This window comes from Rhinolophus sinicus, linkage group LG13, assembly GCF_036562045.2.
Source record: "Rhinolophus sinicus isolate RSC01 linkage group LG13, ASM3656204v1, whole genome shotgun sequence".
NCBI lineage: Eukaryota > Metazoa > Chordata > Mammalia > Chiroptera > Rhinolophidae > Rhinolophus > Rhinolophus sinicus.
This window is the reverse complement of record NC_133762.1, coordinates 50005689-50028958: the sequence shown is the minus strand read 5'-3', so window position 1 is coordinate 50028958 and position 23270 is coordinate 50005689. Positions and strand designations below refer to the sequence as shown.

Here is a 23270-nt window from a genome sequence, read left to right as displayed (position 1 = left end):
TCTCATTACATTGATATTCATGCCTCACCTATCTTCTTTGCTTAAATGTGTTTAAGGCTCTATCATGTCCAATGATCACTGCCCATACTCATAGTATTCCAAAGCAATTTTTAGGAAAAAGAGATTCATGGCATCATAAATCATTTGAACCAGTTTGGAAAATATGTTCACAAAATGCAGGCTCTTTGCATATCTCTGAATATTTTCCAGGTTATTCTGTTAGTTCTCTGTGAAAAGAGGATGATGTAGACTTTCATAGGTTAGCTATTGAACATAGATCAGTGGTTCTAAATTGGAAGTGCTTTTGTCGTCCATGAGACATTTGGCAATGTCTGGAGGCATTTTTGATCATCATAAGTGTGTGGAAAAGTGCTAATGACATCTATTGGGCAGAGGCCAGGGATGCTATTAAAAAGTTCCATGATATACAGGGCAGCCTCCCACACCAAAGACTTACTATCTAGTCGAAAATATCAATAGTACCAAAGTTGTGAGGCCCTGATCTAGGAGGCAAAAATCTCATACTTCATTCAGACATACTTTTCTATTCCAGGATAGAACATAAATAATACTCATCTTATAACTAGAAGACAAGAGTACAGTCCCATCCATGCATCTTGCTCCTATGTTATGATTTTTTAATCATTAAAATGGTATTTTGATATCTATCTCATGGGATTGTTATAAAAATTAAATATGGCAATGTATGAGAAAACCCTCAGTTCAGCATCTGGCAAATAGTAGTTACTCAATAAATATTTGCAGAAAACAAATCCTTGAATACACAGGGGATGGGGTCTAGAGGGTGAAGATGAATAGAATTTACCCCGAGTAGTTCCTAAGCTACTCACTCTTTTAAAAATTTGTACGTACACCACCATTTCTGCGAACATTTTAGAGGAGAATAGCATTGACAACGATTCAGGGAGATGCACATACGTACTTTTTGTTCTTCTCGCTCTACGGCTGCGTTGCATTTTTCTATTCCCCAGTTTCTCAAAAAGTCTCTGAGATAGCCAAATAGGGTTCCAATTCCATATCCCATATAAGTGAAAACCATAACGTGAAGAGGTGCTTCCTCAAAGGATTCAACAATTGGCTTATCATTAAAATGTGGTTTCCCATTTTGCTGAAAATACAAAAGAAAATCAAAGGTTAGTACTCTCCTATTACAATAAAGTATGATACTTAAAATTTTGGACTTTCAATCTTTTAAATTTCAAAGAACATATTTAAGATGTAAAATCTGCTTAGAGAAAATTGGAAATTGATCACTGAAGAGGGTAATCAGAAATGTACATTGGTTTTTCAACCCTCTAATGAAACAATTGATTCAGATAAAAATTCTTAAAAAATGCTAAAGTTTCCATTAAGTGAAAATTTAATGAGGAATGGGTTTTAGCAAGAAGCCAAAGTATCACCCATATATTACCACCTAATCACAAACCTGGTGTTTCTACCTTAACTAGGTGATCAAATTATATCACAGATATTGGAACAACTAGCTACTCTGTGCTATTATCTTGATGTAGTATTCAATGTACCAATGAAACATTTAAGCTGAATTTTGTCACGCTCTTATATCTAACTTTCATTTTATAAGAATTAGGATAGAGAAACATGGTAAATTACTTCATGAAGAAACAAATAATTCACAACGTGGAAATTTCTGCATGACAATTGACTTGGTCTTTAAAATAAAAAAAATAAATAAATCGGACTACATCAAACTAAAAAGCATCTGCACAGCAAAGGAAATAATCAACAACATTTAAAGACAAACTATGAATGGGAAAAATAGTTGCAAACTTTATATCTGATAATGGGTTAATATCCAAAATATATAAGAAACTCATAGAACTAAAAAAAACCCCCAAATAACCCAATCAAAAAATGGGCAAAGAACCTGAACAGGCAGACATTTTCCCAAAGAAGACATGCAAATGGCCAACAGTTATATGAAAAAATGCTCAACATTATTAATTATCAGGGAAATATAAATCAAAATTGCACTGAATAATGCAATTATGAATAAGAGATATCACCTCACACATGTTAGGATGGCTGTCATAAAAAACAAAAAACAAAAAAGAAACAAAAAGAAAAAACAAGCGATAACAAGAGTTGGGAAGGGTATGTAGAAAAGGGGACCCTTGTGTGCTATTGGTAGGAATATAAATTGGTACAACCATTATGGAAAACAGTATGGAGTTTCCTCAAAAAAAATTAAAAAATAGAAATCCCAATTCTGAGCATATATCCACAGGACGTTAAATAAGTATCTTGAAGAGCTATCTGCACTCATATGTTCATTGTAGCATCATTCACAATAGCCAAGATACAGAAACAATCTAAGTGTCCATTGATGGATGAATGAGTAAAGAAAATGTAACACACACACACACACACACACACACACAAATATTATTCAGCCATATAAAAGAAGGAAATTCTGACATTTGCAACAACATGGATGAAACACAAACAGAAAGACAGGTACTACATTATCTCATTTACATGTGGAATCTAGAAAAACTGACCTCACAGAAACAGAGAATAGAAAGGTGGTAGGGAAATGGTGAGAAGTTGGTCAAAATGTACAAAACTTCAGTTATAAGGTGAATAAGTTTTCACTATCTATGTACAGCATGGTGACTATAGTTAATGATACTGTATGAGTATTTGAAATTTGCTGAAAGAATAGATCTGAAGTGTTCTCACCACACACACACACACACACACACACACACACACACACAACAAAAAAATTTGGTAACTAGGTGAGGTAATGTATATGTCAATTAGTTTGATTCTGGTAATAATTTCACAACATAGACTGTATCAAATCCTGCTGTATATCTCAAATACATATAATTTTTATTTGTCAACTATACCTGAGTCAGGATAAAAAAAAAAAAAAAAAAAGACTAGGGGAGAAGACTGAAGAGACACAACCAAATGCAGTGTGCATTCTTTGTTTTTGTAAAAACAAAACAAAACAAAACAAAACAAAACAAAACAAAAAAACTAGTAAAAATACATATTTTGAAAAACTGTGGAAATTTAAATGTGGACTGGAACTATATCTTATTAAGGAATTATAGATTTTGTTAAGAGTGACAGTATTACAGTTATGTGTAAATGTTTTAATTTTTATAGATGCATGCTGAAGTATTAATAAGAGGGGTGGTAAAGTGTTATGAGAGCTGCAATTTTCTTTCAAACGGTCCATCAAAAATAAAATGTATACATGAAGCAATTCTGGGACAATGTTAATAATTGTTGCATCTAGGTGGAGGTTTTAGATGTTTGTTAAATAACTTTTTTACTTTTGTATATGTTTGAAAATTTTCAAATAAAAAGTTAAAATATTTCTCTCTTTTATTTTAGGTGTCAACATTCCAGTAGAAAGTAGACATTTAATATCAAACTATTCTGATTCCTGTTTAATTAATTTGCACATAATAGCTCCATGTTGGCTCAATGGATTAGTGAATAAATTATTCTTAATGCTACTACTAATTAAGTTTTTAGTTTTCAATAAGTATTTATACATTAATTCATTATTTCATTCAATAACACTTTGTATGGATCATTTCATTGGGAAATGGAGAATCTGTTTTTACTGCTTGGAATATATAACTTAGTGATTTACAGGAAATTGAAATCATCAAATGTCTACTGATACTCAATGTGCTAATTTATCTTACGTATATATTTAGAATGACACATTACATAAAATTATGTTAATTAGAAATACTGGTTTTACCACTCACATAGTCTTTGTCATCATTACAAGCACCAGTTAAATCCACCAACACAATTTTCTAGAGCTTAATTTAGTCACTGAGCCACAAAATATATGACAATCGGAAAAAAAAAAAAATGTCTATCTGGTAGATGAATGTTTTCTCTCTCCACATTACCTGTTTTTAAAACAATTTTTAAAAAGCCTTTTCATAATGATATCTAACACTTGAGTTAAATCAGAAACCCACAAAATATTACTAAATCTTATTAAAATTCCTTACCTCCTTATTTATCCATTATATCAAATAACATCTATAGACACCCCAAACTAACATTGATGAATGTTGCCTTTGTGTAATATGTCATCCCGAAATACTACCTGGTGGTTTGAAATAATACAAGTGAGAAAGCATTGCTTGAAATGAGATCTTGAATAAAAGGTGAATGAAAGGTTATAACAAATGCCTTACATTTGGGAAGATAGGGCAGTTATTGAGTGCCTATTATAAGCCAGCAATGAGCTATGTAGGTTCTGGGGTTTCAAAGATGACCAAGACATCACATAAACAAAATAAAGGACAAAAATCATATGATTACATCAATTGATGCAGAAAAAGCATTTGACAGGATATAACATCCACTTATGATTAAAACACTTAATAAAATAGGTGTAGAAGGAAAATACCTTAACATAATAAAGGCCATACATGACAAACCCTCTGCTAATCTCATAATTAATGGTGAAAAACTGAAGCCCTTTGCTCTACGTTTAGGAACACGACAGGGCTGTCCCCTATCACCTCTGCTTTTCAACATAGTGTTGGAAGTCCTTGCCAGAGCAATCAGGCAAGAGAAAGAAATAAAAGGCATCCAAATTGGGAATGAAGAAGTTAAATTATCACTCTTTGCAGATGACATGATGCTATATATAGAAAACCCTGAACACTCCACCAAAAAGCTATTGAAAACAATCAACGAATACAGTAAAGTTGCTGGCTATAAAATCAACGTACAAAAGTCATTTGCTTTCCTATATACTAACAGTGAAATCACAGAAAAAGAAATAGAAAAACAATTCCTTTTGCAATTGCAGCAAAAATAATAAAATACCTAGGAATAAACTTAACCAAGGATGTGAAAGACCTATATGCTGAAAACTATAAGACATTTTTGAAAGAAATTGAAGAAGACACAAAGAAATGGAAAGACATTCCATGCTCATGAATTGGAAGAATCAACATAGTTAAAATGGTCATATTACCCAAAGCAATATACACATTTAAGGAAATCCCCATCAAAATCCCAATGGCATTTTTTAAAGAAATAGAACAAAAAATCATCAGATTTGTTTGGAACCACAAAAGACCCCGAATAGCCAAAGCAATTTTAAGAAAAAAGAACAATAATGGAGGTATCACACTTCCTGACTTTAGCTTGTACTACAGAGCTACAATAATCAAAACAGCATGGTATTGGCAGAAAAACAGACACATAGACCAATGGAATAGAATTGAGAACCCAGAAATCAAACCACATAAATATGGACAGATAATTTTTGACAAAGAAGCTAAAAACATACAATGGAGGAAAGACAGGCTCTTCAATAAATGGTGCTGGGAGAATTGGATAACCACGTGCAAAAGAATGAAACTGGACTGCTATTTGTCACCATGCACCAAAATTAATTCAAAATGGATCAAAGACTTAAGCATAAGACCTGACACAATAAACTGCATAGAAGAAAACATAGGTACTAAACTTATGGACCTTGGGTTCAAAGAGCATTTTATGAATTTGACTCCAAAGGCAATGGAAGTAAAAGCTAAAATAAATGAATAGAACTATATGAAACTTAAAATCTTCTGCACAGCAAAAGGAATCATCGACAAAATAAAGAGGCAACCAACTGAATGGGAGAAGATTTTTTCAAACAGTGCCTCCGATAAGGGGCTAATATCCAAAATATACAAGGAATTCATGAAACTCAACAACAAAAAAACAAACAACCCAATTGAAAAATGGGCAGAGGACCTGAAGAGATATTTCTCCAAAGAGGACATACAAATGGCAAATAAACATACTAAAAAATGCTCAGCATTACTAATGATCAGAGAAATGCAAATAAAAACTACAATGAGATATCACCTCACCCCAGTCAGAATGGCTATCATCAACAAGACAAATAGCAACAAGTGTTGGAGAGGCTGTGGAGAAAAAGGAACCCTCATACACTGTTGGTGGGAATGCAGACTGGTGCAGCCGTTATGGAAGGCAGTGTGGAGGCTCCTCAAAAAATTACGAATAGAATTACCATATGATCCAGCAGTCCCTCTCTTGGGTATCTACCCAAAAAATCTGAAAACATTTATCCATAAAGACATGTGTGCTCCAATGTTCATTGCAGCTTTGTTTTACGGTGGCCAAGACATGGAAACACCCAAAATGTCCTTCGATAGATGAATGGATAAAGAAGTGGTATATATACACAATGGAATACTATTTGGCGGTAAGAAAAGATGATATAGGAACATTTGTGACAACATGGATGGATCTTGAGAGTATAATGGTAAGCGAAATAAGTCAGACAGAAAAAGCAGAGAACCATATGATTTCATTGATATGTGGTATATAAACCAAAAACAACAAAAGAACAGCACAAATGAGAAACAAAAACTTGTAGACACAGACAATAGTTTAGTGGTTACCAGAGGGTAAGGGGAGTGGGGGGTGGGAGATGACGGTAAGGAGGATCAAATATATGGTGATGGAAGGAGAACTGACTCTGGGTGGTGAACACACAATGGGATTTATAGATGATGTAATACAGAATTGTACACCTGAAATCTATGTAATTTTACTAACAATTGTCACCCCAATAAATTAAAACAAACAAATAAACAAACAAAGAAACAAACAATAAAAGATGACCAAGACAGACCTGATTCCTGCTCCTGACTTCTTGACCCCCCTCTTACTATGTACTCACATCAGTCTTGTATGCCTTATGGATGGCTGATCTTAATATGCTAGTGCCTTTGGCTTCCCTCCTTGGCTCTGTTCTATGCTTGACATTTCGACTGCATCGGTTGCCAGCATTCCAGGTGAGATCCACCTCCTGGTTCCTTCTACACCATGGGGACACACAGTTGGCTTCCTTCCTTTCTAGATTTGTCCCAGACTCTAGCAAAAGGGATGGAGATCCTCATGAAGGAAGATTTGATGAAATTTTGTGACTGGTTAGGTATAATGTCAAGGAAGAAGAAAATGAATAGTATCTGCAAGGAGCATTATGGTCTTGTTGATAAGGACGAGGGAATTAGTCGGGCTGCTTATGGGAGTAAGACTGTGAGTATGCATGGGACATGCTAATTTGGAGGTGGTGATTGCTCATAGAAGTGGGACTGTTTGCCAGGCAGTTAGGAACGCAAGAAAAGAGAAAGACCCTCGCTAAACTAGAGGATCTGGGAGTTCACTCTCTGAGGCACAGTTTAAGTCATTGTTGAAGGTGAATGTGATGAAGGACAAATAATAAAAAGAGAAGAGCGGTGGGCTTGACAGGATTTTGAGACCCACTGCTCTTACGGGCACCATAGAGGAAGGCACGTGAGTGAAGGGGACCCAGTGTTGGTGACTTTAGGAACCTATTTAACCTGCTCAAAAATTAACCTCTTAGGGTGACTTAGAGGATGGCTGAATTATGTGGGTGCATGTAAAGAGATAAACTACTAGGACATTCAAGGCCATCCTGTGTAGATCAGCAGGTTTTTCATTTTTTCTTTTCTGGCCCCGTATCCACTTCTGAGCTCCACATGTGGCCATAACAAGCAGAGCATTTCCCCTGAAATCCATGAGAACTTTCTGCTTAAATTGGTTCTGAGGCAAACCTGCACTGTACATAACAGATTGTCTAGTTAGGTGCATATAAAACCCTCAGTTGGGTGCACCAAATAAAACCCTCAGTTTAGTTAGTTATTTATTTGCCCCTGTGACTTTTTCTCTAAGATAGTTATAACACAAAGGAGAAATTTTCAACAATGTCCATCAGCCCAAACCAATATTTACTTTACTCTTTCTCATATAACTGTATTTCTTTTTCATTTATTTTAATGTAATTTTATTTGGCAGAGAGAAAATGAGATACGTTTATGGAGAACAAAGTTATCTGGAAATATACAGGTCTTTCTCAACAGATGGAAAGTGACTCATTTACTACATTCCTTTATTTAAAATTGAAGTTAGTCACACTTCATGGGAAGGATTTCTTAAACGGGGGTTGGATAATTATTTTGAAATATAACAATTTGCCCTATCAAAGTAAATGATGCATAACATTTTGTTCAATAAGTTTGCTAGCTAAGGCCAACCCAGCATAGTAATCAGTAATACACTTTCTTTCTTTCTTCTACCTTTTCTTTCACAGCCTTGAAAATGAATAGATCCTGAGCCACCTTGCCCAGAGTGCCTGGTCATTTGGGCAACTGTGACACCCTGGGGCTGGTTTACTTCCTGCATTTCTGTCACATCTGGAAATAAACAGGGTGTTGGGGCATGCTGGGAGGACCCACCTTTACAGACAATTACTCATCCATTCAAATTAGCTGATGTTTTACTGGCTTCCTTCCTTACTGTCCTAGGGTAATATGAAAAGGAATTTAAAATCAATAAATACAGTACCTTTATCCCAGAATCAATAGGGTAGTGGTTTATTGGGGTATGGCAGAGGAATGAGATTAAGGGTCATAACTTAGAACAAAAAGTAAATGTCATAAGGTGACACAAATGGAGGGACCATGTCACATTACGTGATCAGGACTGGCTTCTTGAAAAAAGTGGGACTTGAGCCCAGTCTTGATGGGAAGTAGAGCATAAACGTAGAGAGAACTTGCACAAGAGTGAGACTGCCTGTTCAAATCCAGACACTTTCACTTGCTGACTGCATGACCTTGCCTTGAAATGCCTCAAGTATAAAAAATAGAGCTAATAAGGGTTGTTTTGAAAATTAGTTGAAATATTATATACAAAGTACCTGCCAAAGAGTAAGCACTCATTAAAAGTTATGATTTTCATTAAATCTGAATAGAGACAATAGATGGTACTCTTAGAATGGATGATGCTGCTTTTAGAGAAATATTTGGGAAAGAATATATATAGAGCCTTGGCCAATGTTTATAAGGAGAAATGGGAAAATGGGCTACACTAGGAGACAGAAAGTTCCCTAAGAGGGGAGGAAGAAGTGGGAGGTTAAAGAGGGAAGAGTGATACTGTAAAGAGGGGTTGAGATACTGAAGTTGAGAAAGACCATTGTATATGGGGACTCTCACAAGAAAACTTCAGCAAGTGATGCTGCACCCTTTCTTCACAGCATACACAAAAATAAATCAAAATAAATCAAAGACATATATGTAAGATCTAAAACTGTAAAACTCTCTGAAGAAAATATAAGTAAATGTTCGTGACCTTGTATTAGGCAAAACATTCTTAGTTATGATACCAGAAGCACAAATGAAAAAAGAAAACAGATAACTTTTACTTCATCCAATTTGAGATTTTGTGCTTCAAAGGATACTATTAAGAAAGTGAAAAGACAACTCACAGAACTGTAGAAGATATTTGTAAGTTATATATCTGATAAGGATTTAATATCCAGAATATATAAAAAACACTTACAGCTCAATGATAAAAAGACAAATAATCCAATTAAAAATGGGCAAAGTATCAGAATAAACATTTGTCCAAATATATGTAAATGCCTAAAGAGCACATGAAAAGATGTGCACTATCATTAGCTATCAGAAAAATGCAAATTAAAATCATAATGATTAATTTTCTTGCTAGCTAATCATGGTGAATACACAATGTGATATATAGATGATGTATTACAAAATTGTATACTTGAAACCTATGTAACTTTACTAACCATTGTCACCCCAGTAAATTTTAATTAAAAAAAAATCATAATGAGATACCACTTTACACCCACTGGGTTGGATATAATAAAAAGGCAGATAATAACAAGTTCTATCAAAGATGTGAAAAAATTGTGATCCTCATACTGCATTTCCTCTAAAAGTTAAAAATAGAGTTGTCATATGACTCAGAAACTCTCTTAGGTATATAACCAAAGGAAATGAAAACACATGTCCACATAAAACCTGTACTCAAACATTCATAATAGTAGTATTCATAATACACGAAAAACGGAGACAACCCAGATAATCATTAACTGACGAATGGATAAATAAAATGTAATACAGCCACACAATGGATTATTGTTTGATAATAAAAATGGAGAATATACTAACAAATGCTCTAAAATGTACCCTGAAAACATTATACTAAGTGAATGATTCCATTTATATGAGATTTCCAGAATAGCACTGTTGTCCTTGAGGACATTGTTGGGTCACTGAATCAACCAATCCAGGAACCACCCAATTCTAGAATTTTCCCAACTCTAGACTTTTATTGTGTGAGAATAACAAAAATCTTATTTTTTAATCTACTTATATTTGAGTCTTCCATTACTTGCAGCTGAAAGGATACCAACAGATCAGTTCTCATCTCCAGTCAAGGGAGAAACAAGAATTGTAGACTAGATGAGAGGCTAGTGGAGGGGGCAGGACTGATGCTTATCTGGTATACATGACATAGTCATCTCAGATGTTCATGCCAGCATCCATTCTTCTGCTCTGCTTGGCAAATATACATTCCTTACTGTTAGCATATATTGTGAGAGCTGGAAGGGTAAGGGCAGTAGGAATGCAAAGAGAGAAAAATCCCCCAGATAGAATCGAGAGCATCAGGGGGAGATGCTCATTAACTTTTTTCCTGGACCACTGCAATCATCTCTTGGATAATCTCTTTATCCCATCCTGACTGCCCAAATCTGTAGTTGCTGGATAACTTTATCTCTAGGTCGAATATCCAAGTGTTACTTATAATAGCATCTCCACAGTACTTCCTAGAGATGGCCATCAACAAAAAGGATTTTGGAAATGCTACATACTCTGCATCTCTTGGATTTTCACAGAGTACAAAATCTAGAATGTGAGAGCCAGGGTAGACATCTTTCTTGTTCATCACTATATCCCATTGTCAACACACAGCTTTACTTGGTAAGTACTGAATAAATATTTGCTGATTGAATTAGCTTATTGAATGGTATTAAAATACTGATGTGAAAAACGACTTAACTTTGGGAAAATACATTTGGCACACGAATCAAATATATTCGTTACCTTTCATATAAATTTGCTTATGCCACAACAAAACTCTCTTACAGAAGTGTTGGCTATCAGCATAAAGTTAAGTTTCTTAGCACAGAAGACAATGACCTGCCTAAGTCCGCTGATGTTCTGCCTTTCATTTGTTACCTAAGCAACATCAAACTATTTTCATTTTGCACCCTGATTTTTGTTCCCTCCAAATCTTTTCTCATGCTGCTACTTTTCTGTAATTTCTTTGGTTTTCACTCCTTTTCCTAACTGTCTTCTCTTGCCACCTGTCCTTCACCTGCACTCCACATAGGTATATCCGTTGCCTGCCTAATATCCACTGTTTAGGACCCAGCTCTGGCTTCGCTTCCTAAAAAGATCAAGACTAGATGTTCTTACTGCATAACGCCATCATTACATGCACAATGTTGTATTAAAATAATATTTTAAAAAGACAATTCATTTAATAAAAGGACAGAAAATAAAGGCTCACTTGCAAAAAATAATAGTTTTCATTATCTCTCACTGAGGCCTTTCAAATATTTCAAATATTTTAACCCTGTTGTCCAGTGTGGCAAATAATGGGTTCACCAAACCCATTTTCCTTTCCTCTTTCTTACAGCTGGGCTACATTTCCCACATTCCTAGCAGACAAGTGTGGCCATGTGACTGAGTTCTGACCAATGTGAAATGAGTAGAAGTGAAATATACCATGTCCTTGCCTGGCCTATAAAAGCCTCTCTCATGATCTATCTCTTTCTCTCTTTCCCCTGTTGCCATTCATCTGAATGCTGATGGCTAACATGACCTTAGAAGCCACACATTAGAGACTGCAGCACTTTTGTCTGGTTTCCTAAATATCTCTGTGGATCAGAGTCCTCATGACTGACTCCTTGAACTTCCTATCATTGATAAGTAGACTTAACATGAGTGAGAAATAAACTTCTATTGGGTTATGCCTTTGAGATTTGGTGGCACATTTTTTTCTGACATCTAGTATTCCTTTAATGAGTACACATTAAAGGAATTTTGAGCTATAAGTTGCAAGAAATTTTGTTAAAATTCTTCTGTTTGTAATCCTCACTTAGAAGCATTTGAAATATAAGGTGTAATAAAAAAACATGGTGAATGTTGAAACAAAAAAAAAATAGATTGCAGTGAAAGACACATTGTCATTAATCCCCCTCAACATACTCCTCCTGGCTTTGAACACACTTATCTCATTGTTCTTGTCACTTTCTGAAGCAATTTTGGAAGTCCTCTTTCATGAGTGTCTTTAATTGTGCTGTCATGGCTGCCTCTATTTCCTAAATTGATTAAAAACGTTTACCTTTCATGGTCATTTTGACTTTGGGGAAGAGCCATAAGTTGCATGGTGCCATTGAATAGGTGGATGAAGACACATTGTAATGTTTTTACATTTGTATTTCCATAACAGAAGTGATGTATGACACGGAGCCTTTCTGTTGTGATCAACAAATATGGTGAATGCTGCTGCCGAGTGCCATCCTACGGAAAGGCAGGGATCTTCAATATGGGAAGTGGCTCATTGAATCTTAGTAACAGTGAGTGAAAAGTTTCAATTTGTTCGGTGCAGTCAGTTGGGTGTGAGCTACGTTTGAGAGAAGTTACGTTTTAAAGTGTGTCATAAATCATCCTCCATCATGACAATGTCCCATGTCACACCTCACTTCTCATATATGGCAATTTCTGTTAAATAAAAACATTATGGTGTGTCCTCATCCACCTTATTCACCAGATCTGGCACCGAGCGACTTCTGGTTCTTCCCTAAAATAACCATTAAAGCTAAATGTTTTGAATCAATTCAGGACATCATGGCAGCCACAACAGTGCAACTAAAGATACGAAAGAGTACTTCTAGAACTACTTTAGAAAGTGGCAAGAACAATAGGATAAGAAGGTATTTTGAGGGGATTAATGGCAACATGTATCTTACTGTAATAATTGTTTTAATATAAACATTCACTGTATTATTTGAAAATGTATGTATCAGGACCCATCTGGACTGACCAAAATTTAAATTTAAATCTGGAGAAGTTTATACCAGAAAATTAACTGAGTCAATTATTCAATTCTTGATTTATTGAGCATCTCTCTGTGTTAGGCAGTGCATGATGGAAAAAAGTACATTAAAGATTAGCTTCAGTCCATAGAAGTCAGAGAGAGAAAGAGAGAGAGGAAGAGAGAGAGAAAGATTATAAATATGGAATTCTCTGAGGGGACGAGTTCTTTATATATTAGCTACTCCAACCCTTTGTTTCTATTGATAAACAAGTTTATTTCTTGAGAGGTTAAGTTGGTTTCCCATTTTCTTGGCTTTCCCCTTTATCACCTGAAAAGTTAGCTAATAAGTCAGGGCAGCCCAGGAAGAGAGCCACAGGCTTCCACAAGTCACAGCCAGATTGGAAAGTAAAGGATTCACAGAAAGGGTAAGATTACTTGGAGGGGTCTAAGCAGAGCCCCTAGCAAAGTGCCCAACCTTCATTAGGATGCCACCTTATCAGAATTGCAGGAGGAGTGCAGGGCAGAAAGATTTGTAGAATCCTAGGATCCTACGTGAAATGACAGCTAGGGTGGAGTCTCTAAAGTCAACGGGACATAAATCAATTTTGGAACAAAGTGGCTGTCCTTCACCACCCTACAATGATTACATTCTTCTGATCTTACTTGCAACCAGCTGACTCACTTGAGAATCTTAGAGCTTGTATTAAGTTAACCTGAAAAACCAGAGAAAACAATATAGCAGTGGTTTCATGTCAGTGAGAATAACTACCACCTACTATCTTCTTGATCAGTTATAATGTGTCATGTGAAAACAGTGCTTACTTCTGAGATGCCCAAAGCTTTTGTGGCCATGATTTTATTTATTTACATAACTTTCCTAAGAGGTAGGTAATGAATAGCTGTAATAGAATTAGAATTATCTTCACTTAATAAAAGAGAGGAGGTGAGGGCCTAATAACAGGGCATTAAGCAACTTCCCCAAGGTTATAAAGCAGGAAAACACAGGACTAAGTTGAATTTCTCAACTCCGCAACACCAGGGTTAAAACAGAAAAACTTGAAGTTAGATCTTTGAGACATGACAGATGAGAACATATTTTAGAAATAAAATAGCCAGGGGACTGAATCTTTCTCCTTTCCAGGTGAGTACTGGTAGCAGCAAACGCTCTGTGGGAAGATTGACTACCATGCGTTTGAGTATGTACCTGTGCTGGGCACTGGAAGGATCATTCAGGTAGTCTCTCTTTAGCTCCCATCTTCATGGAGCTTATGGGCTAATGTGGAGATAAAATGTGCATACAAAAATACAACATTTTAGGACTAGAAGGCACAAAGTATCCAGTGGCAATATCTAATCAAGTGTATAGCAGTGATAAAAATTAAACAAGAAGTCTGATAAGTCATTCCATATTTACATTTGTGCATTTGTTCATTCAACATATTTTTAGTACCTCCTCTGTGCCAACTGCTGTGCTAGGTCCAGGTGACACCCTGACCTCATGACACTTGGTCTGTATGTATGTTTAATACAGAAATCATTAGCCACATATGGTTATTTACATTTAAACTTAAATAATTAAAATGAAATGAATTTAGAGATTTAGATCCTCAATTGCACTTAGGCACATTTCAAGTGCTCAATAACCATATGTGGCTGATGGCGACACGACTGGAAGGGACACATATATGGCATTTCCATTAATCATCACAAGAGGTTCTGTTTCCCTGAGGTCAGCAAATTGTGGCCCGCAGTCCAGATCTGGCCCATCACTTGCTTTTGTAAATAAAATTTTATGGGAACACGGATACATCCATTTTTGTGGATATTATCCGAGGCTGATTTTACACTATAATGGCAGAGTTGAGTAGCTGTGACAGAGACTGTATAGTGTACAGAGCTAGAAATATTTACTATCTTGTTCTTTCCAGAAAAAGTTTGCTAACCCCTGGACTAGATGGAAATATAGATGCAGGACAGATACTTACAGAAAAGGAAGTGATAAATAAGTAAATGTGCTGTGGAGTGGAGAGGATGGGGATCTGACTTTGTTCAGGAAAAGAGAAAGGTCTCCCTAAAGAACATGGTGTCAAAAATGAGATCAGAATAATCTGTAGGAATTTACCACGCACAGTGTTCCCAGCAGAAGGAAGAGCCTCAGGATCTGTGGGAAGTGGGTATGGGGTTTGGCTGGCAGGGATGGTGAGGGGACAGGCATGGCAGAATGTCAATTCCAGGGAGAACTCTCTCCATGCTATCCATTACTTGTACACCAGTGCCTGGAATGGCATCTGATACGTTGTAGGCATGGAATAAATATTTGATGAATGATTGAATAGGCTGGGAGGTTATGCAGAGCTCATACACTGAATTTAGGATTGTAGCCCTGATCCTAATATGGGATGCCGCTGATGAGTTTTCAGCAAATGGTGGCTTAAAAACCTGATCAGATATGTGTTTTCAAAAGGGCCCTTGCAAAGCTATGTGGTGAATGAGTCTTCTGGAAGCATTCACATTCAAAGATTTACAGGGATTCATGATTATGTGGTTGATGATTTAAAGTCAGTACCATATCCACTGTAGAAGATTTGATGAAGAAAACTCATTCAGTTGATCCTGAAATTTTTGAACCTATGATCAAAAATCAAAAGAAAAGAGTCTCCTAAACTGCATGAGAATGAACCAACAACAGGGGCATGCTTTGGCATTACAGTGAGGTGTGCACTGTGGCATTTCTTTCCCATGCCAGGCAGCCAGTGACTCATAGGTGAGTTATAACAAGGGTGGGGAGCTTGGAAGCACACAAAATGAGGTTCTGAGAGTCATTTGGCTGAGCTCAGTGGATTGAACTTGGGTTACAAACGATAATTTTTCTCTTTGAATCAAATTGAAACAATTTCTCCCTGCACCTCAATAATGCTGAATTACCATACTTTATCCCCACTCAAAATTTCCTGTCCCCTGAAGCTAGACCAAACAGTGTCTGCCGTTCAGCAACATGAGGCATAAAGCCTCCCTACTTAGAAAGAGAGAAACTGGTCAAGGATTCAGTTGTTCCTTCTCTGTGTGTGTATTCGGATTTGGCTCGTGGTTGCACATACCTATTCTCCTTGCTTCTCTTCCTCCTTTTTCTCTGCCTGTCACCCTGTAAAACCACAATTTTATGGATGTCAAGAGCAGCCTGGGACCCTATAACCTGGTTTATCTCTTGCTTGCCTTTCAAGATAGAATGGGTCCTTAAAGAGATAATGCTTAGTTGAATGTATATAAATTTAATAGCTAAAATCTTTTACTTTCATGGAGGGCAGCACATACCATTTTAATCATCTATTAAAAGCTTTTACTCCTTTCAAAAACTAAGCATTTTTTTCTCCAAATAACCAGTTCATCAAGAGTATAACATCACAACAATTTATATCTTTGCTTCCAAAAAATCTGAAATATTCATGCTCATAGTTATAATTATATGGTTAATTTTTCTTATCACGTGGTATATAATATAGAAAAAAAAGTAACTTCTCGCAGAGCAAGGCTAATAGATTTTACCTGTACTCCTGAATCAACCAGCTTAGTCAATCTAGGCATTTTTTTTTTTTTAGCCATAATAGTTTCTGACCTATTGTGCAAGACATGAGTCATCTGATTTGCATACAGACTGATACTATACTTAAAAGAAAACTATTTGAGACCTATTTATTTCAGTTTTTGAGTAATTTTCTTAGGTCACCATGTGAAGTACTTCTGTTTCTAAGTCTATAGGTACCTAATTCAGTGGTCCTGCTAAGAACCGATCAATGGGAAGCATGATCCCTTAGAGAAAATGCCAGCCCCTTTTGCATAACCAATTCATGAGGTATATACATGAATTGTGGGATTTTCCTACGTGTCCCAAATTATCTGCATGGGTTGGCAAAACACATCAGTGCCCAGGGCTCCTTTTTGATGTGAAAGGCAGTTGTACAGAGGTACCAGAAACTGGCAGTGGGCAGGTGTGTGTCTTGCCCTGGATTGGCCATTTTGAGATCTTGGCAAATGATGGCATCTATTTGAGTCTCACATGCCTATTGAGAAATGTGTTACGAAGATGTGAAAAATGAGATAACATGCTTCTCTGAGATCTGAGGTCAGTTCTACCATTGTTATTCAAGTGTGTGAGAAGATCTGGAGCCTCATCTCTTTAGGGCTATCATAGTGAGCGACTGACAAACACACCAAGTTGCAAGAACCCAAGAGTTTCTACCGTGTTATCAATGTCATTGCCTCCAGCAAGGTCAGCTAAGGAACCGAGAAGTGAATTGACTCATGTTCCCCTGCGGGGTCTGGAAGCAAGGAGTCATGATGTGATGTGTTTTAAAATGGAGTTGAAACTGATCAAAAGTTCAGAAAGTGATTCTGAGGAATGCTCATGCTATATAATATAAGCAAGACAAAGGTAAATGATTTTTAAAGAAAGATTTATAGAAAGTTATGCTCCCTGGTGTGCCATGTACAATCACTTTGCTATTTGGCTATGGAAATCTAAGAAATTAACCATTTTCAAGGCTTTTAGAACCTCATGGATTTTTACAAAATTCAGTAAGACTGACTACCAAAGCTGCTCTTCTGAGCAAGTGTAATAAACAAAACAGCACCTTTTCCCCCATGCTGTGAATTAAACTCCTGAGGAACAGAAATCCTGATTTTTTTTCACTTCCTACCTGTTCTGGTAAGGAGCAGTTGATGGGGTTGCATGCACTGAATAAGGGCTTGATAAATGTACTGCAGCCAGTCCTTTAAGAACATTCCTGAAGTGAGAGTCAGAATGTTTGGGATTGTTGCCCAGTTCTGTCCCCATCACCCCTGTGTCTTTGGCATCATTATTTTTCTGAATCCTGGTTTTTTGCATCCCTAAAATGGGTAAATAGCAGTTGTTCTGTCTACTTCACATCAATGCTGTGAGGATCCAATGAGATGTTGCATGTAAGGATCACTGTACAGATAAAAGGATCTTTGTAGTTAATGCTGTAAATTAAAGGGGCAAAGAAATGGTTAAATTTGAAAGAAATGATTGTTCTAATTTTTTTGTTCCCCAGAAGCAGATCCTAAATAAAAGATTCAAATGCAAATTGTCTATTTAGAAGGTGATACCAGGAAGCACTAGTAAAGGAAGGGGGATGAGGCAGATAAGGATAGGAAACCAGTGAAAGCTGTGTATTAAGCCATTTACTACTATGGGAAACTGGAGCTCACTTCTAGTGGGGACTCTGGGAAACAGTGTAGCACATGCTTCGGACTTATTCACCCGAGGAGTGAGGTAGTAGGAATGGTTATCCTCCCACTCGCATCATTCAGTGAATGAAGGCTACTCTTGGGGGTGTTGATTCTCTGGGACTTCTTGCTTGGTACACACTAGGGCAAAGCAGGTTTCAGGGGGCCAGAGAAAATCCTCAGGCAGAGGACATGGGAGATGGTTTTTGGAACTAAGGGTTTGTACACAGAAATAGTAAGAGCTGAAAGGGCAAGTGGACATGGCACCAACAGGATCTGTTGCTGTCACCATGATTTTATAACTGTACCACCTTTATACCTAACATTCACCTCTCCATATTATTATTTTCTGATATTCAGTTTCTTTTCAGTTGGAGACTCATTGGTCTTTTCTCAAGTATTTCTGTCACTGTGTGTTAAAGAGGATGAAAATAAGCAGTCCAATAAGCATCCTCTCCTTGTATTCTGGCACTGTTTCACCAAAAAAAAAAAAAAAAAAATAAAAAAATAAAAAAATAAAGCTAGGATTAGAAATAAGGCAATTCCCATGTGTGGTAGCAATCATTAACTCTAATATTTATATTTATTTTTCTAATTATTATTTTTCTAATATTTAGTTTCTAACATGGTGTTTTAAAATATGCAAAAAGGTAAGCTCTCTACATATGACTCTTCTTTTGAGAAACAGGAAAGGAGATGCCTTTACATGAGACACAGGCAATTTTGTGAAATCAATTTTGAAATTGAAGTTAACGAATTTGGAATAGCAGATACCAAATTGAGTCATCAAATATGTCGTCCCTGGCTCTTTGATTTAAGAACTTGAATGTTTCAAAAAAAAAAAAATATGCAACATCTCAAAAAGGGCCTTGGTCTGGGTAACAAGAGACTAGAGGGTGGTCTCACTTTGGTGTAACCGTGGAGGGAGTCACTTAGTTTTCCTGAGCCTCATTTCTCCATGGGTAAGAAGACAGGGGATGGAGTAGAAATGTAAGAAATTCTAAACTAAGTTTCCTTCCTACTAGCTGGATTCACTAAAGACAAAAAGGAAAATGCTTCTCAATCCCTTTGGAATTAAATGTGTAAAACAGGAGAATTTCTATAGTGAGTCAGCCTTCTGTTGAGCCGTTCCTTTACTTTATTAGACCAATTTACATATTCAGTTCTTTTGACCAGAGATTAAACTCTCCAAGTGAACAGTCTTATAACATCTTTCTACAGTCAAAACTATACTGTGAAACCCTTTCCAATAAGCACAATCAAAATGTTGTGTAGGTCAAAATTCATTTAATAGTATACTTATTATTTGTGCGTTTCATTATATGTAAATTTTGCCTCAAAAGAAGATAAAAAGTACTATAAACAAATATTGAATCTGGTTAATGATATGCATGGGAAAGAGTTTAGAGGTGAAGTGTTTTGATGATTCTACAAGTTTCTTTGAAACGCATAAAGCATATGAGTTGATGGATGGAGGGATGGATAAGTGGATAGACATGTGATAAAACAAATATAGTAAAATGTTAACTGTAGAATCCAGGTGGTAAGTATATGAAATATGCCTGGAACTCTTAATTTTTTTTGTAAGTTTGCAAATACAATAAGATGTTTGAGGAAATACATAATTTTTCTAGTGATGTAAACACAGACCCTAGGGACCAGCCTGCACTACTATGTAGAGGTTTAATCTCGGGCAAATTTACCTAACTTTTGTATAGTCTCTGCCTTATCTAAAATATGGGGATAGGAACAGTATTAACCTCATAAGGATGTTGTGAGAATCAAATAAGTTAGTATCTGTAAAGTTTTTAGCATATAGTGTGATGCAAATCTCATTAAATGAAATTTTAAAAATCATGTCATAATACAGTCATTGGTGGGAAAACAGATTGTAGTGACTTTTCTTGGACATTCAACCCCTGAGAATGCAGAATTTTATTAAAACTAGATGACAGGTCTATACACCCCAAGGTATTAGTCATTTTCTCTCTAATCCAGGCATATTTCATCTCCTGCTAAGTGGTAGCAGAATTATTAAGACAAATCAAGAATATTTAATTTCTATTTTCATTTTCTTTAAAAAACAGAATGACTTCACTTGCTTAATGTATGTTCCCTGAACCCAAGCTTAGAGAACATATAATATTTGAATATATTAGTGAATAGCTTAGTGAATATCAATATAAATCATTCACTCTTGGTTAGATTATAAATTGTGGCAGCCACTATAGAAAACAGTATTGAGATTCCTCAGAAAGATAAAAATAGAACTAATGTATGACCCAGCAATTTCACTTCTGGGTATTTATTCAAAGAAAACAAAAACAGTAATTCAAAAAGATATACTATGCTCATTGTAGCATTATTTACAACAGCCAAAAAAGATAAAAAGCATGAATCATAAAATGGCAAAACTACATGTCTATCAACAATTACTTTAAATGTAAGTGAGTTAAATGCTCTAATCAAAAGACATAGGTTGGCTGAATGGATAAGAAAACAAGACCCTTACATATGCTGCATATAAGAGACCCACTTCAGATCCAAAGACACATACAAATTGAAAGTAAAAGAATGGAAAAAGATATTTCATAAAAATGTAAACAAACAGAAAAGTGGAATTAGCAATACTTATAACAGACAAAATAGACTTTAAAACAAAGGTTATAACAAGAGACAAAGAAGGGCCCAGTGATTCTACTTCTGAGTATTTATCTGAAGAAACCCATAACACTACTTCAAAAGTATATGTGCATCCATATATTTATTGCAGCATCATTTACAATACCCAGTATTTTGAGGTCTCAAAATATTCCATTCATCCCTTAATGGATAAACGGCTAAAGAAAGGGTGTTACATATATACAATGGAATATTACTCACAAATAAATAAGAATGAAATCGTGCCATTTGCAATAACATGGATGGACCTAAAGGGCCTCATGTTAAGTGAAATAAGTGAGAAAAAGAAAAGCATGTAACTACCTGATCACACAAAATATTCTAGTGATTTTGTAATCTTTAAATAGAGGGCAGTGAATGTTCTCTAACAAAGGTTAGGAAATTGGTAAATTGAAGTCTACAAAGAAGCCTGTATATTATATGAGGGCGGCATTTTTAGTCTTTTAAAGAACTAGGCATATGCATAGCAAATGGCAATTTAAATAACAAACAAAACAAAGTGAAATGAGAGTTCTTACAAACAATAGATTAGTAAAAACAGGTGGTCATTATTTATCCCACAAATATTATTAAGCGCCTAGGAGTTGAGGATTCAGCAGTGGATAAGACAGAAATCCCTACCCAAGTGGAGCTCACATCCTTGAGGCAGTGGCAGACAACATATAGGAAATAAAGTGTGTGTGTGTGTGTGTGTGTGTGTGTGTGTGTGTAAATGGTGTTAAGTACTAAAGAAAACAAACATGAAAGGGAGTCAGGAAGTGAGGAGGTTGCAATTTTAGATACAGATTACCTCTCATAGAGAAGATAACATTTGAATTAGGCCTTGAGGGAAGGAGGGCACAGACATGTCTTGTTTTCCAGCCATCTGGGAAATGCAAAAGGGAGAAGAAGTGCGAATGTCCCCAGTTGATAGGATTCAGTAACTCACTCCAGTGTGACTGGAATATAGTTAGCACTGAGAAAAGGAGCACAGAATGAGTCAGAGAAGACCAAGCCATGGGGCCTTGTGGCTGTTGTAAGGAAATTTTAGCTTTTACTTTGAGTGAAATGGGTGCCATGAGAAGGATTTGAGCATAATAGTGACACCTTGATTTCATTTCAACAAGATCAGTTCATTCTGGCTGCTGTGTTGAGAACAGTCTTGGTGGTGGTGGTGGAGGGGAGGGAAGGGGTGGAAGCAGGGTGTGGTGGTTTAAAAATATGTCCATGAATTCTTTGATATTCTTCCCATTGAGAAGCGGGATGGTTCCTTCCCCTGGAACCTGGTGGGCTTGTTTGTGACCACTTCAACTTATAGAGTAGGGTGGAAGTGCAGCTGACCGCTGAGGCTAGGTTATAAAAGGCCACGAGGCTTCTACTTCACTTACTAAAAAACTCTTGGAATCTTCCCTGCTGGAGAGGACACATGTGGTGATCCAGTCCACAGTCCTGGCTTGTTCTGTTTTTCAGCCAGACCAGCCTGGATGCCAGACATGGGAATGAGGAAGCCATCTTGGAGACAGAGCCTTCTGGCCCCGCTTTTCCAGGTCCAGTTAATTGAGTCATCCCAGCTGAGCCCCCAGATATCATACAACAGGGAAGACCTGTCCCCACTGTGTCTACTTCTGAATTTCTGACAAGCTGAATCCATGAGCACAATAAAATTGCTGTTATTTAATGCCATCATATGTTAGGATGGTTTATTATGCAGCAATAGATAACTGGGACACAGGGAGATGAGATGAGACTCCTGCAACAATGCAGGTGAGAGACCATGGTGGCTGAGCCCAGAGTGGTTGCTGTGGGCGTGGTGAGGAGGGTCAGATTCTGGACACACTCTGAAAGTAGGATCATGAATTTGCTGACTGATTAAGTGTAGAATGAAAGAGAAAATTTATGAATGATGCCCGGGTTTTTGGTTTGAACCATTGGAAGGATAGAGTTGTTATTTACTGAGATGGGGAAAAACTATAAGGGGAGAAGGTTTGGAGACAGAGGGAGAGAGTATCAGGAGCTCACTTTTGGATATGATAGTATGCAATTCGAAAAGAGAAACGGTACAAGGACTGAGCCTTGGGTCTCTCCATTGTTTAAAGGCCAAGGAGATGAAGAGGAACCAGGAACAGAAACTGCAAAGGAAGAGCTAATGATATAGAAGTATCATATTCTGGAAGCCAAGAAAAGAAGGTACTTTAAAGAGAAAAGAGTGAATACTTGTGTCAAATGTTGCCAACAGGCCAAGTAAAATAAGAACCAAAAAGCCACCATTGGATGAGGGAAGTCAAGGATTTAAGATTATAATTTATTGAGCACCTATTATATGCTAGACATTGTACTTAACACTCTTATAATAGCAGTAGAGTAGAAAGAGATGA

At 36.5% G+C, this 23270-nt stretch overlaps 1 protein-coding gene across 2 annotated transcripts in view; it reads right to left on the bottom strand.

The window, feature by feature from the left end:
• The window catches only part of SPTLC3 (serine palmitoyltransferase long chain base subunit 3), a 155151-nt gene that overhangs the window by 119892 nt on the left and 11989 nt on the right, over positions 1-23270 (bottom strand). For both annotated transcript variants that reach the window (XM_019713394.2, XM_074318042.1), the window contains exon 2: positions 944-1129. In XM_019713394.2, coding sequence (XP_019568953.2) covers positions 944-1129 — 186 coding nt within the window. The remainder of the gene's footprint in view (positions 1-943; positions 1130-23270) is intronic.